This window comes from Aythya ferina (assembly GCF_964211825.1).
Source record: "Aythya ferina genome assembly, chromosome: 2".
Lineage (NCBI taxonomy): Eukaryota > Metazoa > Chordata > Aves > Anseriformes > Anatidae > Aythya > Aythya ferina.
Genome location: NC_140297.1, coordinates 84,899,088 through 84,917,263, shown reverse-complemented (window position 1 = coordinate 84,917,263; position 18,176 = coordinate 84,899,088). Strand labels below are relative to the sequence as shown.

The window sequence follows — 18,176 nt, the reverse complement described above, 5'->3', positions numbered from 1 at the left end:
ACTTCATTTATAGATTATGTATGTTATTTTCAAATCTGTAACATCTCAGGAAAGCAAGCAAAACCGAAAATCAAGAATGTGCTGATTTAGGCAAGAAGGGTATTGCAGCACCCTTAGGTGGTGCTATCTTAGGGAGACCAAATATATGTAAGAACTGTTAAGGAGTTCAGACTATCTAAGTCAGAGGGAATTTCGTTCAGTTAACATATATAGGATCAGACCTTCAGAAAGGATAAACTCGTTTATGAGATTTATCTTACTACACCTTCTTGCTGAAGATTACTTGGCTGATGCTACTGTTTGACTTATAAATAACACCTTGTAAAACTTTCTTCTCTGTACTCAGCTCACATGTTCACCTTCTCCTTGCACCTTTTATATAGATTTTGAATTCTTTACTTTGGAATTATTTATTTGTTTAGGAACTAATTTGCACCTGAAGTTAATGCTGATGCTTACTGTCATGTGAACACTGATTTTTTTTTCAAAAAATTGGACCACCGTATCACGTTCTTTGGTGCAAAGTATGTTCATCTTCCCTCTATGAGTTCAAAAAGGATATAATTGCAGTGCCTTTTGTTGGTAGCAAATGTACAGAAAGATTTATAAAGCAGGTACTTTTCCCATCTGATACACTGTAAAAATAACACAGTGTATTCTCTATAAATTAGGAAACAGAATTCATCAGCTTTGAGGGATACAAACAATTATCTCTAAACGTTAACTGAGTGTAGGTGATTTTTGGTGTCCCTTCCCCCAAAAAAAGTATTTTAAAAATAATAATATTCCAAGCAAAACAGAAGCAAGTCAGCAATCCCAAGTACTCAAGTTTAACACCGTTCAATATGCATGACAATATACGTTATAAATTTGCTTAGCAGTTAAAACAAAGAATCACTTTTCCACATGGGAAGCTTAAGATTTTAGAGATATACACAGTCAGGAGAAAGAGGGAAAAAAAATACAATACTATAGTCGATATTAGTAACACCCTCTAAGACAGTTAAGATTTTATGAAAGCACTATCATGTCCTCTGTGAGAAGTATAACTGCACAAGGAATTTCATACTTTAAACATGAGAAAAGACCAAAAAAGCATTAAAGGATTCCAGGATATAAAGCTCCAATTTAGATTTAAAATACTCAGGACCTTATACAAATATCAACAGCACAGAGGTCCTCTGTAGCTTAGGAGCTTTGTAACATTTTGTATTCTAATCAGGAAAGGCAGTCCAAATTATTCCAACTTTTATTTTTTTGTTTTCCATTATCTTATCCCTCTCTTCTCTGTGTTGTCTTCTTTAGTTGCTGATCCTGCAATCAAAATTCCAGTTTCCAAATTCCATATTTATTTGCAGCCAGAAAAGAAATAATTAGAATCTGTAATTAAGTTTTCCCCTTGCATCCTCACAGGAGTCTCTTTTCTCCAACTCAGCACATCATCCTTTTAGGACTTCCAGGATTGCATTGAACTCCACAGAACCAATTGCAAAAGCCTCTTTCCCTCTATCACCTCCACCTTTTGTCCCTCTCTTAGCACTTTGCGCCAGGGGAGTTTTAGGTTGGATGTTAGGAGGAACTTCTTTACCGAAAGGGTTGTTAGGCATTGGAACGGGCTGCCCAGGGAAGTGGTGGAGTCACCATCCCTGGAAGTCTTCAAAAGAGGTTTAGATGTAGAGCTTAGGGATATGGTTTAGTGGGGACTGCTAGCGTTAGGTCAGAGGTTGGACTCGATGATCTTGAGGTCTCTTCCAACCTAGAAATTCTGTGATTCAGTTTTTAGACTCAGATATTCATATTTCCCTGATTCTTTCTGCTGGCTCCAACCATCTCCAGATGCTCATATTCTGTGTACCTCAAGGGAGACAACAACCTTCTTCCCTCCAGTCAGCTCCAACACTCTCAACTCAGTGCCTTCAACAGCTAGGGCATGGCAAATAGCTATACTCTGCTCTACCAGCTCTTTCCTTTTAGGGGAACATAACATGTAATACAGGGAATATAAAAATAAAGCAAAGAAATAGAAACTGGACAGAATGGTAGTTTGCAAAAAGTACCCACAAGCATATTAAAGTTCCCTTAGGTACTTGCTATACCTGGCTTGCACTTTTTTTTTTTTTTTTAATTAGCGTGTCTAGGTGCTGTTGCAAGTATCTATTCAGGTTATTTTATTTATATATTTGATGTTTTCAGCAACAGGGTAAGAAGGAAGGCTTTTTATCAAAGTAACGTGCATGCCTCTTCCAGATGATATCACAGGAAACTTCACTTGCTCATGGTTTCCTATCCTGCCTTCAAAATCCGAGGTAGCTATTTAGGCACTACAGTATTAGAGATGTAATGAATATTTCCAAAAGAACTAAATTTGTTAAAACCTTGCAGCTGCCAACTACTAAGCCAAGTAAGTATCATAAACCTACTCAATGTGATTGTATGTCCCAGTGATGAATTAATACCTATTTGCTATTGTGATCATTTCACAATCTTAAAATTATCTCCTTATCATCTCTGTATTTACATGCCACTGTTTTGCTGAAGAACAACTCCTTACGTCCTCAAAATCAAGGAATGTGGTTTCAGTGAAGGAAACAAGGAATGAATTTGTGCTCTGCATATGGTCATATTTAATAAATTCTGTTTCAATGCAAAAAAGTCTATAATCATTGAAGACTGAAGAAGTGAAATTGCTACTAGAATCATTGAACCATTTAGGTTGGAAAAGACCTCTAAGATCATCTAGTCCAACCTTTAACCTAGCACTGCCAAGCCTACCACCAAACCACATCCCTGAGCACCACATCTATACGTCTTTTGAAGACCTCCAGGGATGGTGACTCAACCACTTCGCTGGGCAGCCTGTTCCAATGCCTCACAACCTTTCCAGTGAAGAAATTTTTCCTAATATCAAACCTAAACCTTCCCTGGCACAACATGAGGCAATTTCCTCTTGTTGTACTGTTTGGGAGAAGAGACTGATCCCCACTCCATTACAACTTCCTTTCAGGTAGCTGTAGAGTGCAATAAGGTCTCCCCTGAGCCTCCTCCTCTCCAGACTAAACAACCCCAGCTCCCTCAGCTGCTCCTCACAGGACTTGTGCTCCAGGCCCTGCACCAGCTTTGTAGCCCTTCTCTGGACATGCTCCAGGGCCTCGATGTCCTTCTTGTTGTGAGGGGCCCAAAGCTGAACACAGCACTCGAGGTGCGGCCTCAACAGCACAGAGGGATGATCACCTCCCTGGTCTTGCTGGCCACGCCGTTTCTGATACTGCACTGATGAACCCTTTCATTTTTATTTTCTCAGAGCATTTTCAGATCTGACATTAGCTGTTACAAGGCTGAAAGTTCCTTTGCTTAGAAACTGATCCTCCTCATTGATTCCTCCTGTATTATGGAAAAAAAATATTGTGCTCTGCTTCTGAGCTACTCTTCAGTTTACAGAACAACTCATATGTAGTCGCTCTGAAAGCTTCTTTTGTCTATAGTGTTGCACTTCAGTTTGAACATTCTCACACTGTGTCTTAGTTTCCCTTTTGTGCTTACTTTTCCTTTGAAATACTTATTTTTTCCCCCTTTTAATCTTCCCCCTTCTACTGGGGAAAGATGCACACTGATACTGCTTTACCCTTAGCATATGGAATAATTTTCTTGATCACCAATTTAGACTTGGCATTTCTTTATTAGTAATCATTTTATTTGTGGCTTCAAGTATGTGATCAACGAGTATCAATCTGAAATCACCCATTTCCATTTGGGTTTGCAATGGCAATGAATACATACTTTATGAATAAAGGCATCTGAAAGAATATTTGTACCTCTAAACAAAAAAATGAAGAAATAGACACAAAAATAATTCAAGTAACAGCAATACTAATGGAATTTGTACCTTAGTGATCTGTATTTCAATTTAATAAATATGGTGCGTAAAAATGAGATCTTTATTTGCAACAATGTTTTAAGGCTTCATTGAAACCTGATAAAGTCAAAACTTGAATGCAGCCTCCTCCTCAGACAGGTCTGTTACAAGGCTTCACTGCTGTGCCTAACCTCATATCCCCACACCCAAAACCTTTGCAGAATCTGTATCCTTCCCCTCAATCATCTTTCACCATCAGGTTCCAAAGTTATGGGATGCCCATCACAATAATATAATCTGCATCACAAAAGCACATATTGCTAAAGCATCATTTTGAGATCCATGTAGTTTGCTGAGGGGACACCATTTATGCAGATTAATTTATTTTATTTTATTTTTATTTTTTACAATCAAGAAAGGCAGAAGCCATGACCTTTTCAAGTTTTCAATATAAAAAAAATCCTTTCCACCTTCAGGAACTGACTGAATTTTAAGACTGACAGATTTTAATCTCCACTAACTCATGCAGCTTGCATTCTCAGACTTTCAGATTTCTAGCATGTTTCGACATGCTTCTCTGCACAAAAAAAAAAAAAAGGTGCATCCACACAAATGTCATAATCAGATGCCAATTTGGCTGCTAAAGGTATTCCGCCAAGATCTTTCCTCAGATCGCTTCTCATCTCTCTGAATTGCACCCCTCAATTTGGGGAGAACATGCAGTTTAATTCATTTGTTACATGAGCATCTAAAAAGAGAAAATATCAACTACTGATGCCCTTGAAAGCAATTGCCTTTTCAGACTTTGAGATATTAAAATTCATCACGCCCATTTTCTCACTGGAGATAAAATTCAACCCTGAGCAATGGCACGACAGAAGACATATCCATCACTTTAGCCCTCTGTAGTACAACATGGTTTCTTTCACCTTGTGCACATGGAATATAATGACCATAACCATCATAAAACCTGATCAAAGCAAAAAAGAGACAGTGCCACTAGGTGTAGACAAGCAACTAAATTTCTGCTTCCCCTCCAAATTCACTTTCTCTTGAAATCTCTGTTACAAGTTTCTTTTCCAGCCAGCCAGCATAAAACAAAGGCACGGACCAAAGTCACAATTATTATCATAAAATGTTAAAAAATAAAAAAAAAAAAGAAAAAAAGAAAAAAAGACAGTAACACATCAACAGATTAAAAATTTCCACGCATTGTGGAAACCTGTCTTCTCCTTCAGATTTTGACTTCTTCCTAATAAGTATGCAATAATCCCAAGTTATAAAATGGTTATTAGTCATTATTCTTTAGGACAGAGTAATGAACTTCAGCTATTTTAATTAACATTTTTGACTCTGGAATATGGAGTTAATTCATTATTAAATTAGTCACAGTTGTATTCCAGTGTCAGACCACACAATTAGTACATCTTAAAAATACTAACCTAAGTTCTGCAAATGATAGTTAGAAAGTTGATGGACCCGTTAGAGTGTAAACTGTCTTTGAATCCTTTATCTACTTGTAAAAACTCCTCCCTTACATGCACGATGCTGAAATACGATGAGAGGAAAAGATTACCTATAAAAGTAGGTAGTCTTAACAAAAATAATAAAAATACAGCTTTAGTTAAAAATTATAATGGGCTGGTGATTTTTAAAAGAGTGGCTTTAAATACAATGCTGCAGAAAGAATGATCCTTTAACAAAAGCATTAGCCTTCTTGAAGACATGACTGGGTATTTACCTCAGGCACAGCATTGTGTTTTCATTCAGCAAGTATTTACAAAGAGATTTATGGAACGTGTTTGAATCATTTCTTATTTCATAAAGGACAGCCTTCTATTCCTGCACAACAATGAAGTAAATAAGAGATAATATATTCCTGAAGTCTAGTGTGACCAGGCTTTAACCTACCTGAAGCTACAGTTATAGCGTAAACAGGTGATAAATATACAATTTCTGACAGACAGTAGCCACTGTATTTTCTCAATAGAGGCAGGTGAGATTTCTCAGGGAAGCACGTACCCTGTATTCAAAAACATGGCCAAAATTTTATAATCACACTTCTATCTCTATGGGTGGCAAAAGTTAAAGGACATCTCAGATGCATTCAGACATGCTTTAAGTCATCCCACTATTGAAAAAAAGAGAACAGAAAAATTAGAAAATATGTAGGGCATACCACAAACCTCTGGAGGTACTCTGTTTATGAGACAGAGGAAGGAGGCTGTGAATACTAACAATTTTAACAAGTTTCTATTCTGAGCAACAGTGAAGTCTGGGCTACCTTCAGATAGGTACGATATTCCTCAATGGAACTTAAGCACAGGCTTCATACTTTAAAGCTATGAGCACCTTATTTGGAGGAAAGCTTCTCCACGCTAAGGGGGATATTGCTAACATTAAAGAGGTAGATCTGCAGTTTTCATCTCCTGCCACTTTGCTCCCTCTCCCACTGCTGTTGTCCACAGCTTTACAGGGACCACTGAAATTCAAAGCAATGTCTTTCATTATTGTCCTTCCAAATTGTAAATAGGAATTAAAAAAAAAAAAAAAAACACAAAAAACAATCCTTTCTCAGACAAGATACCATACAGCATACCTGGAAGAAAAGAAGCCTTAGAACAAATATACAAGAATATAGTCACAGATAAGGCTACATTAGACAACCAGGATCTGTCAAATGAAATGGGATTACACCTTCCCATTGCTCTGAGGTGATTTGTTATCCTCTATGCAGATCACTGTGCTCAATTTACTTCGTACTGAAGATTTGTTCCCCACCTGTTTCCTATAATTCTCTCCCCCAAACCAATGTCATCAAGTGGATGTCAGTTAGGAATGCATGTCTATTATCACAACATTACCAAACTAATGGAGATGCAGTGGTAGGAGTAATTTTTCTTTTTTAATTTCCCTGAAAACATTATGTCCTATAGCCAGATCTCCATGCAGTGTGATTTACCAGCATGATTCTCAATTAATCCGCAGCTGTGGCATCACAGTATGCCACTGAATATCACTTCATCTTGTGACAAAGCAAAAGACAAACCAAACCAAACAAACAAACCTGCCCCACAGCCAGAAAAAAGACACAATCTAAGCAGAAGTAAATGATGTTTGATATTTATAACCTAACTGTTGTACTTTAGGACTGAAAAGAAAAAAAACGGATTTGAGAAGCAGCATAACAGACAAAGGGTTTAATCTAAATGGGTTAAGTCAAAACTGTTTCTGATGTCACTGCTCTTTTTTGGCTGAAGTGACAACTTTAAGCCCCAAATTAAGAAAAATGTCTTTGAAACTAAAGTTACCTTGTTACTTCCAGATTAAATATTTGCAGCACAGGAATTAGCATGCAACAGGTAGCTTCTCATTAACAGCTAGATGTTATTCTGAAAGTGAAGTGAAACTATAGCAATGACACTGTAACACTTTGAAGACACTTCACTGCATGTATTGTAGAAGAACAATACATTGTTCTTCTATTAATTCTCTAAAAATTCATTTTACTCATCAAGTCTGAAGTCCACAGAATTAAGTCATACAACTTGTTAACTAAAATCCAATTCCATGAGGAGAAGCAATACTAACACAAACTGGAAAAGAATGAGATGGCTGTGGGATGGCTGGGATATCAACAGCTCTGTGAAGCCTGTCACTGGTGATGAGCAAGGCTGAAGCTCCAGGTCCAACTCCCAGAACTGATGCTATGTTTGCTGGCCTTGCAGCTGTCGAAATACTTTCTGTGAACCAAGCCCACTACGTGGAATTCATCATGACATTAAAATTGGACTCCCAAAATGTCACTTTTACATGGTCCCCTTTCAACATTAGAATTCTGTGCTAGTTTCCCACGTTTTCTTCCAGCACATTTAAATACTATATGACTTCAGTGGTTTTAAATGGCTAAAACCAACAACTTTACAAGGGGCTGGTTGCTATACGGTATTGTGAATTGCGATCAAAGACACCTCTCAAAGCAAAGTTTAAGAAACATTCTTATATTTGTTTTAGATATTATCTTAATACTGTTACAAACTATTTCATAAGCAATAAAAATAAATTAGAAGTTTATAGTTAAAACGATTAAAGGACAGTTTATCTATGACAGCAGAAAAATTGCTATCACTTTGTGATGCCATAAGATTACTATAAAGTAGGCTTAATTGTTCTTAAAAGTTGAATAAATCATTGTTTTATAGGATACAGACATCAACTTTCTTCATGTGGACAATTTTCCAAATAATAGAAAATTGCTTTGCAATTTTAGAAAGAATCTTCACCTTGAAATAATGCTGATTTCTAAAAATATCAAATATAACCTATACTTTATTACATACGAAGATAAATATTTAGTCTTGTGAAATTGATACAGTCTTGTGAAATTGGTCAAGTGATACATCCTTTGTAGTGCTGTGCTCCTTCTGAAAGAGATAGAGGAGCTAAAAGAAACAGATAAATTTTGGGAATCACAGAAAGCCTAAGCTGTGCCAGCATTAAAAAAAAAAAGTGTAAAAGAAACATACAGCAAGTGGTGTATGTAAGAAGTTTGAATGGATCGGGACTGCAGCAATGTTTTGTATAGGAAGGCAAACTCCAAGGGCTTGAGACAAATGGCACATGGACCTGGCACCAAGAGATGGAGGTGGGTGGAAACCATACACTTGGGAGGCAACTCCCCTGAAGAGAAGGGGTTGTATGGCCTTGCTTTGGTTGTGCAACTCAAACAAGGAGAAGAGCTCAAGGCCATTTGCACACTCAGAAGCAACAAAACGAGCTGCACTCTCACAAAAAAGGTAGTACAATCAGTTTTGGAAGGCCTGTTCCTGTCTGGGGCAGCAAAAAAGGGGTTTTGCTTCTCCCTCTCCTGCCTTCCCTTTAGGTCCTGAACAGACCTGATCTTCACCACAGATACTTGGTAAGATGGAACAAGGAGGGAGAAAGAGAAAGAGCCCAGCCATGTTGCAAGGAAGCCATCAGCTCAGTGACAAGAAAGGGAACACCAATCGTGCTTGTAAATCCTTCTCTCAGCTACTGCCTGACCTCCAGGACAGCAAAAGCCAGGTATGAAGCAGCAGGCACCGGCATGGATCCTCTTGCTGTGCCTCTAGCAGCATGTCTGATCCCCGGCACATGTCTGTGCCCCACTTCACTCTGGAAGGTCACCAGAAGAGAAGACTGGACTCCAAGAGCAAACACTAGAGCAATAGTTCTACGGACAAAAGATAACGTTAGCTAGGAAAGTGGCTCTGTGCTGCATGTGTCCCTTGTGTACTGACCACTGAAAGCATCTGTAATAAGTACATGCTTGCCCAGTCACCACTGCTGAAGCGTTACACGCTGTCAGCAGACACAGGACCAGCCTACCACGGATAACTCTTCCCTCCAAAAAGCACCCCCTCCGACTCGCCACATCAACACCACAGCGCTCTCCTGACTGCAGCCTCCCTCTACACAAGAAACCCAGCTGACAAGGAGCCCCGTTTCTGTTTGGCACTTGCTATCACAAATTTCACAGGCCTCTTCTCTTTGATCAGCATCCTCCACCACGGCACCCAGGAGGCAGAACAGCTTGTGGAGCCACAGCTTTTAACAAAAGACAGCTTCGGGCTGGTAGAGGCACTGAGATCCAGCATGAACAAGCTCGGGAAGGCCTGATCTGAAGGAGAAGAGGCCAGAGGAGAAGCTGTAGGGCAGCCTAGCAGCTGCCGGAGCACACAGGGACAGGCAGCTTCAGAAGCAGTAGCAAGAAGTGCTGCAGGAGTGTCCCTGCCGCACACGCGCTCCCTGACAGATAAACCACACGTGGTAAATCCCTCACTTCCTGTGCCAAGCCACTCTTCAAAGGCAATGCAAATTTTGACTGCTTATCCTTCCACTGTTTGACTTCATTTGCAACAGATGTTTTGTTTTGCAGTCCCCTTTTTAACTTCAGCTATGCCGCACCTGTTCAACCACAGAGCCTACTCTCTCCTCCCACGATTTCCTCCCACTTCCCTGAAAAGCACAGACTGGTGCTCCAACTGCCTTACACACCCTGTCTTTTTCGAGAGGTACCTGTACTTCTGGTCTGAGCACCCAGCACTCAATACTAACACCAGCTGACTGCAGGACCATTCAAAGCTGCTGGATTTCCCATGATGAGAGCTGGGCCACTGGGTATTCCCCACAGTGACCCTCAGGGGCCAGGGGCAGAGACAGTCTGTGCACCCTGAGACAGTACTTCAGCTTTCTTCAAGGGTGTCAAGGCTCCTGGGAACCAGGGAGATGCATGTCCTTCACAGGGCTGAGGAGGACAGGTTCGTTCCTCCAGTGTAATTGTCGGTCCTTCCTTCCTGCTTTAGTGGGGTTGAGGACAAAGATACTCACCTATAGCCTCTAAAACCAAGAAACACTCTTCAGAGCTTGAGCACTGTGCAAGTTTTTAGCTCTTACACATCCACAGTTCACCAGTACCTCCCTTGCTTTTAACAAGAATCACTTTTTTCAACTGATAATGCTCCAAGCCCAATTTGTGGAAGGTCCGGAGTAAGCACAGATGCCCCCAATTACAACCAATCCCTCACAGTATACTGGGAACCCCTCTCTTCCAAAGCTTTTCATAATTTTATCCAGCAATCACACCCTTTTATAGAAGAAGGCTTGTTTTCATTGGACCCTTGATGAAAGAGGCAAGTGTCTCTATAAGCGTGCACAGTGCTGTCAGCTTCCAAAGGGTGACAGCAACTGACCTCACAAATATACCACTGTCATAGCCACATTCCTGTACTGTAGGTCAACACCAACAGTCCAGAACCTGAGGAAAATTGCTTTCTCTTCAAGGAAGTTACAGAAGCCCCAGACTTGCAAGACAGCATGATTTTACAAGCTTAGACTTGTTTCATGTTTAACTTGAGTTAAATTCCAATAATTGAGTTAAATAGGACTAAATCCCTTGTCCTAACTTCTGATTTGACAAACTAAGCAAACTTGCAAAAGAATGCCTATTCTGTGACCCATTCTGACTGTAAGGAAATCTATCTATTAGTAATAGCACTCTTCAAATTCCAGTGGTGCTCATGTAAGCATCCCATCAAATAAGCTTGTCTCTACTTCTTGTTAGCTCATGGTTTAAATGAGTAAAGCAAGGTCTTTAGATTTGTAAGGAAAATAAGTGACATACCTGTCTTGACATAAATTATTAGTGTTATTAGGCTGAGTTGCAAATACAAGTTATGTTCCTATTCAGTAAGTAAATTATTTTGATATTCACATGTTGGAGTAGTCCCTCCAATTACATCTTTTGTGGATTCACGTTTCACAACCAGAATTCACATTTATTGCTAGTTTTAGTGCAGAAGTTTAGGCTGTTTACATTTTATAAGACAGAAGTCACTACCCTTTGAAGACCGAAAGTGATTGTTTAGTAAAAGCTATGAACCAAAGAAGCCTATGCAGCTACTGCTGTTAAATTTGAAGGATTATTTTTAGCTGAGACACCATGACAGGAACACACCCAGTCATAATTTAAGCTTCAAAGTGATGAAGAAGTCATTCTGCCCCTACCTGAAATTATGCTGGAAAAGACGATGTTCTGCAAGGTCCTATTATTTATTATTATTACTATATTATTATTATACCTCCTTCAATACTTAGCCTTTATTGCAGAACTATGGTTATGCATTTCATTCATTAGTGAAATACATGAAAAATACAAAAGTATACACACAAGCAAAAATACAGTGAGTACATAGCACAAAGTGAATTTCATATACCCCACAGAGAAATCTTAAGAGTTCTGTTCACTGATTGTTGCTTCACCTAGAGGATGAGAAACTGATCAAGGCTTTATCCTTAGTTCTGTAAACATTCCTGAATGTAGTAACTACTTCAGAGCTCACAAAAGAGAGGTGATGTCTTTTTTTTTTTTTTTTAAAAAAAAAAAAAAAAAAAAAAAAGCATTTCCATTCTGAGTCAGAAATGTGAAAGCTTCAAATTCAGTAGGAGCTCTCTTTTCAAAAAAAAAAAAAAAAAAGAAGCATAAGTAGATGGCTTCCAAGTATAATTAGCATAATTTTGATTTCTGATGTGTAATGTCAGCTGAAGAGAAGAAAAATCAGACATTGTCCAAAGTCTTTCAACTAATTTTGCATTCTCTTTTCTGCATGAAGCAGAAGGAGTATGTTCCTACAGGCACTTGTGGTAGAGGCAGGAGACTGAGAGCTCAACAAGGAGCCCAAGACTCCCTCTGAGTATTGACTGCTCTTCAAGCTGGTTGTGCAAAAAGACTGACAGCATCCATCTACACCAAGCAATACACCGTATAGCTTGGCATGTATCTAGCTTTCTTTGATGCCCTGATGATAGGGGCAGAGGGGACAAGTGAGGGAGGATCAGTGCAATGCAGAGCTGGACTGATGGAGCAGTCTGTCAGAATGAGCCAAGAGTAATGTTCAAGTCTGTATCCCAAAGACAACAAAAATGAAAATCACCTTCACAGGGCCCATTTCTGCTATCCACATCAGCATCTTCGTGCAACTCTTCCCCTTTCCTTCTGAAAATCCATCTTCACGTATTACCCACAACATCCTGTGTACCAGTTGCATTCCCTATATTTGTGATTTATGTTCATAGGGTTTCCTTACTTATGGAGGTGCTCTGAAGATAACAGCCACAGGACAGCCTGTTACTTCAGGCTTCTGCAAGCAAAACAAGAAACCCTCTTCAGGGCATGATTGGGAAAGCGTGCTTAGTATAAGAAATAGAAGGTCACATGTGGAATGTGAGGATCAAAGCTCAGTATGAACATTGCTTCACTCACTATCACTGCCTCTGCTGCTCTGTGATTTAGACAGATGTCTTATCCCAGTCACGGGAAGGACAGTCACCTTTCTTCATAGAAACATACAAAAATGACTATGCAAAACATACACTATGTTAGTTTCTTCCAATGGAAGGACGTGGTGTTCTTCAAAAAGTATGAAGTTGTTACAGGTATTTAAATTCTGTGAGTGACATCTTTTTTAGTTAAGTATTTTCACTTATACACTCAACACTCAAAACTTTCATAAAGCAGTAGAAATCTCAGCCATGCAAAACTACCAGCTTTTCCTTTGGAGGAAAGATTTTAAAAAAGAAAATTAAGTTTTATAAGAAAATAAACTCTCTTGCTTCAAAAAGTACATGTAACCTTTTCTTGAAAACGAGAGTAATTTGAAAATGTACAGAATCTTCCCTATTTGATCAATGCAGCAAAGATAAGACACCAGAAATACTTGCAATTCCTAAGGCAAGTTCTTTCCACATCTGTTTTAGGCTATTTTGGCTGTTGAATTTATATACTCTAATTATTTTGTGCATTAAATACCAGAAATATCCCTGTTGATTTGTGATCTATTTGCGGGTTCCAAAACAGCTGCACTTCACTTGGTTGAGAGGACATTCTGTGAGGAGGACTTGTACACCAATGCACTTCATGGACAATCATTCCTATTTACAGATAAATCAAGTGATGCTAACAGCTCTTCTCTGTGACATAGTTCAAGTTTGTGTCTGTACCTATACCTAGGAGTACCTTTGTAGGAGAGAAGAAGATCATTTACATATTATTCATCTCAAATCCAAATAAACAGTCCTTCAGTTTCATGAGGAAAGAACTTCATAGTCTCTTTACAACACACAGAGTATCTTTGCAAGCAAAAAAAAAAATAAAATCCTAGCATTTTCTTCAGAGATGACAGATTTCTCTTGTATAAAGTACACAAGATTAATAAAAACACTCTCCTTGTAAGTAAGCTCCCTCCCTAGATTAGCTTAACCTACTGTATACATAAAACAGCATTAAGCATTTCTACATTTCATGTATACCTTTAGGGTTCTGCTGATAGCTGCATCTGCGTAAAGTATTTTGTTTGACTGGCATGCACACAATGTATGTTGTTAAGCACATCAGAAAGAGAAGAAATAGTACTAAAGAGTAAGACAGAACTCATAAAAAGACAATCATGCAAGTTACATTCACCTACCTGTACTAGTGCGATATGTGCCTGTGTGTGCTGGTTGCAGAGGGTCCCCCTGACTCTGGCTGAGACTCCTCATAGGGGGCTTCTGATAAACTCTGTCTTCGTAAATAGGATCTATATGATGTTCTGGAGACTGTAGTGCCCTTAACTCGGAGCCAAGGTGGCTGTGCTGGCTGCTGTAAGATGCCCGAGACCCAGCTGCAAGAGACATTTAAGAGATGTTTAGGAGATAGGGGGAAAAAAAAGTAGCAAATGCAGAATGTGACTTTATGAAAATTTTACTTGAAGGTAGCAATTAAACAACACCACTCCCTTTTCCCCCCAAAAAAAAGTTTTCAACATACAAAGCAGCAGCGTGCAATGGCAGCAGCAGCTCTGGTTGCTTTAGTCGCATCATCCAGCTGCCTGTTATCTACTCCAAAACCTAATTTTTTTTCAAGGGAACTATGGATATTGGAGAGAGAGAGAGGGATTACGAAAGACCGCTAAAAAAGTCCTATACAGTTATATGGGCAGGAGGAGCTGTTCCTAATCCATGAATGTTTCAGTCCAAAGGCAACCACAGAAGAATCAGGAATGGGGGAGAAGAGAAAGAGTTGGAACTAGCTTTGAGTGTTATGTCCATACCTCAATATCTACAAATGAAATAAAAGCTAATGAGCTGATGTAGTTGTATGAAGGCTGATCTTTTTGCTGATTCACTGGAAGTACAATAAAATGGTTGAGCCTTATCAGCATTCTGTCCTCAACTGTTTAAAACAATTGTATTTCTAAGACTCTACAACTTAAATCCTCTGAGGATGAATAAACTAAACACACCATATGGAAAAAATATTGCAAGGATATGATGCCTTTTTTTCCCCCCTCTCTCTAATAACAAGATCGACTGGAATTGAATTAAAATATTTTGTTTTTCAACTATTAGAAATAGTTGAAAAATAGTATTTTCTATCATGACGTTAAAAAAGAGACTTGTATAGCATGCTATTTAAATATTTAGAAAAGCAATTAGAGATACAACTACCACATCCCTTTCTGATAATCCTATGAGATTAAAATCCTGGATGCAGGCTTCTACCAGCTCATCTTGTGCTGTTCACAGACAAGTTATGTAGGCATGCCTACTGGAAGTCTCTACCACATTCATTGCATTGACAGCGGTTTCATTACATAAACACTAAATATTTCTAAAACACAAAGCAAAGTGATGTCAACGCAGGATAGAAATGAGAAGGACACACAAAATTATTTAAACCTTAATATAAATTGTCTGGAGGAAAAGAATAATTTCTTCTATTTCCTTCTCTCTAATCAGCATGTGCCATATTCAGGATTTATTGCAAAGTTTTCCACATAGATGCATGTTTTAAGTGGAATATCTTATTTGCATATTTTTCCCTTCAAACATTTTTCAGACTGAGTTGCCATTAGCACGCTACTGCAACTAATTCTGTTGTTGCCCTTACTGGAAAACCTGCCAAGAACCTGAACAACATATTTTACCTAGAACGACTGCAATTATCCAGGAAGTTGATATTATTCTTAAAGAATTAAATTCTCTCTGGTCCACATTTTCAAATGTTCTTTAACCCTTGCACATTTGTGACCGATACTCAGAAAAGCTCTGCCAAAGTCTAGCAACCCACAGAGTGCCCTAAAATACAGCCAATTATCATAACGCCCAAATTTTTGCATGAGCTGCTTTCACTGTGCACTTGGTTCAATCTGTATTTAGGGAAAATATATAGGGAAAAAATGAGGGCAATATTTCAGAGGTTCAACAGTGCATCAGCAAGCCAGGCTTGCTGCAGAATAATTATACCTCCTTCTATAGGTACGACTTTGTCCATTTTTAAATGGACAAATCTCTTTGAAGCAATAGGTTTCCTTATAATCTTGCTTACAGCAAACTGAAAGATTTTTTTCCCATTGATTTTTGTGGCAGTATAACCCAAATATTAACTTGCTGTCACACATTATGCTATGTTTATAGCTCTGGTGAGGTGAGCTTATTTCAGCTTCTTCCATACTCTCACCGACAGTCCCAAATCTGCAACTGCTAAATGCTGGTCTATTTAAAAATCCACCACAGCAGTTTATTTGCATACTGCACATACTACTAGGACTAGAACATCGTTGTACTAAACAGTAAACATATGTATAACCAGAGACACTTCTTGCCCAGAACACATTACAGTTCAAGCAAACAAGACAAGGACAAACAGTACAGGAAAACCCACGTAACTTGCACAGTCTCCCTATTACATTTCAGGAAGACAAAGATTTCAACAGATAATTAAAATACTTTCATTTCAGAAACATAAACACTCAGATCTCCAACATTAAGGCTATCAGAACATGAGCCATACCACTATTCTTCTCTTTGTACCCGTTTCAGTAACGGTCCTGTAATACACTTCATCTTGTCGCACAAACTTGGAGATTGTTCCTTAGACATCCAGCTTAGCAGCTTCGAAGTTGATACGACTTACTGTGCACGTTTCTTTGAGTAATTTTTGTGTTAAACGTTTGTTAATTCACAGGGAATGGTAAAATAAAACTACTCTAAGTAAATAAGCACTTTTTAAAACAAGTCCCTTGAACACAATTAGTTTCAGGCAGAAACTGATACTTTTCTACAGGGCTCACTAAGCAATTTTAATACACAATTTCCAAATAATCAGACATCAGTACTTAAACACAAGATACTAGCACCCTTAAAAGTTCTTAAATTTTGTTTAAAGCAATATATAAAAAGATAGAACACCACAATCATTTTAAACGTTTCTATTAACTTGCTATTTCTAAAGCCGGAATAGCTAGTTCTGCTTTCAATTAAAATGCCTTTTCTCTTGCTCTGTCAATTCTTACACATTAATTTATTCAAGTCTAAACTTAGGAGCAACAGATTTTATTGCACATTTATTTAAATATTAAAATGACTAACCAACAACCATAGGGAGAGAGGAGACAGTTGTGTCTGTTGCTGGTGCTGTATCAAACCTGATAAAGATCACATAGATAACTTTCTGAAAAGCTAACGTGCAATTACAATTGAAATCAACAGAAGACTTGTTTTTTTTTTTTGTATTAAAGAAAAAAAGTGTGTGTGAGATGGATTTCAGACAGCTGCATCCTACCTACAGTCAGCCCCTCTCTGCCATGTCCTGCTGCTACTATGGAGGGCATTGGAAAGATGGTTAGGATAATCGATCAAAACCAAGACCGTGAACTTGGAGAATTGATGCCACTGAGAAAGGGACAGGCATAACGTGCCTCCTGCCAGCACCTGGGTTAGTAGCAAACGGCTACATCCTTTACTGCCTGAAGCTATGAGTGGATCTGCACAGTTTGCTTCAAAACATCTTGCATTTGTGTAGTCTACAGCTCACAGAGGTCCAGAAAAGCAACAAGGTCAGAATAGGAAAGCAGAAATCAATATACTACAAGGAAGTAATAAACACTGGATTACCAAGGCCCATTAGCATTCTCATGTCCAAGGAGGCTCATCGCAGTCAGAAGTTGCTTCCCGAAACCTAAAGCTGTCAGCAAGGCATTGCTCACCCCAAACTGCGCTTGCCCAAACCCTCCTTTCACCAGGCACCATCCTTTCACCCCACCACTCTGGGTTTCTTGAAACCAAAGCAGAGATGTTCACCGAGCCCACATGCACCTCTGCAGATGATGCACAAGAATCATCGCCCTCCCTGGCCAGCCCACCCCAAACAGCAACACCATTTTGCCCTCGGGAGGGTACAAGGCACTGAGCCAGTTCAAAACAGGTCTATGTACAAGTCCAAAGACAACTCATTATTACATCTACAGTTCTGCAAGCTTTTAATTACAGATGAGGCATTTAGCACGAGAGTAGACACAATTCTTATGATCATGGTTCTGAAGTGTTTTAGCTTCCTCCCTTCAAGATTAAAAAACAAAATAGAAGCACTGAGAAGAAGAAAACTATTACTTGAGGGCTGCATAAAACACAATTAATTCCTTAAATAGTCCAATCTTTCGTCTGAAAAAAAAAAAAAAAAAAGACTGAGGAAATATTTAATTGCAATGCGGGAGATCCATCACAACGGAAAGTATGGAGAAGACTCAATGGCTCTAAGAAAAGCTGCAAGATAAAACAGAAACAAAGCAGACAAGTCTTAAAAAAAACAAAACAGGGTATATACATACATATATATATATTTTTTTTAAACAGAAATTGATTAACCATGAGAATGGAAAAGAGTCTTCTCTGCTTTCTGAAGTCTTCAAAATAAGACTGACACTAAGTGGGATGCCTCTAGTGTTTTCCACAAGTTTTACTGAAT

At 38.7% G+C, this 18,176-nt stretch overlaps 1 protein-coding gene across 5 annotated transcripts in view; it reads right to left on the bottom strand.

The window, feature by feature from the left end:
* The window catches only part of CTNND2 (catenin delta 2), a 642,859-nt gene that overhangs the window by 238,754 nt on the left and 385,929 nt on the right, over positions 1 to 18,176 (bottom strand). For all 5 annotated transcript variants that reach the window (XM_084509612.1, XM_084509610.1, XM_084509611.1 and 2 more), the window contains one exon: positions 13,858 to 14,052. In XM_084509612.1, the coding sequence (XP_084365738.1) occupies positions 13,858 to 14,052 (195 nt within the window). The remainder of the gene's footprint in view (positions 1 to 13,857; positions 14,053 to 18,176) is intronic.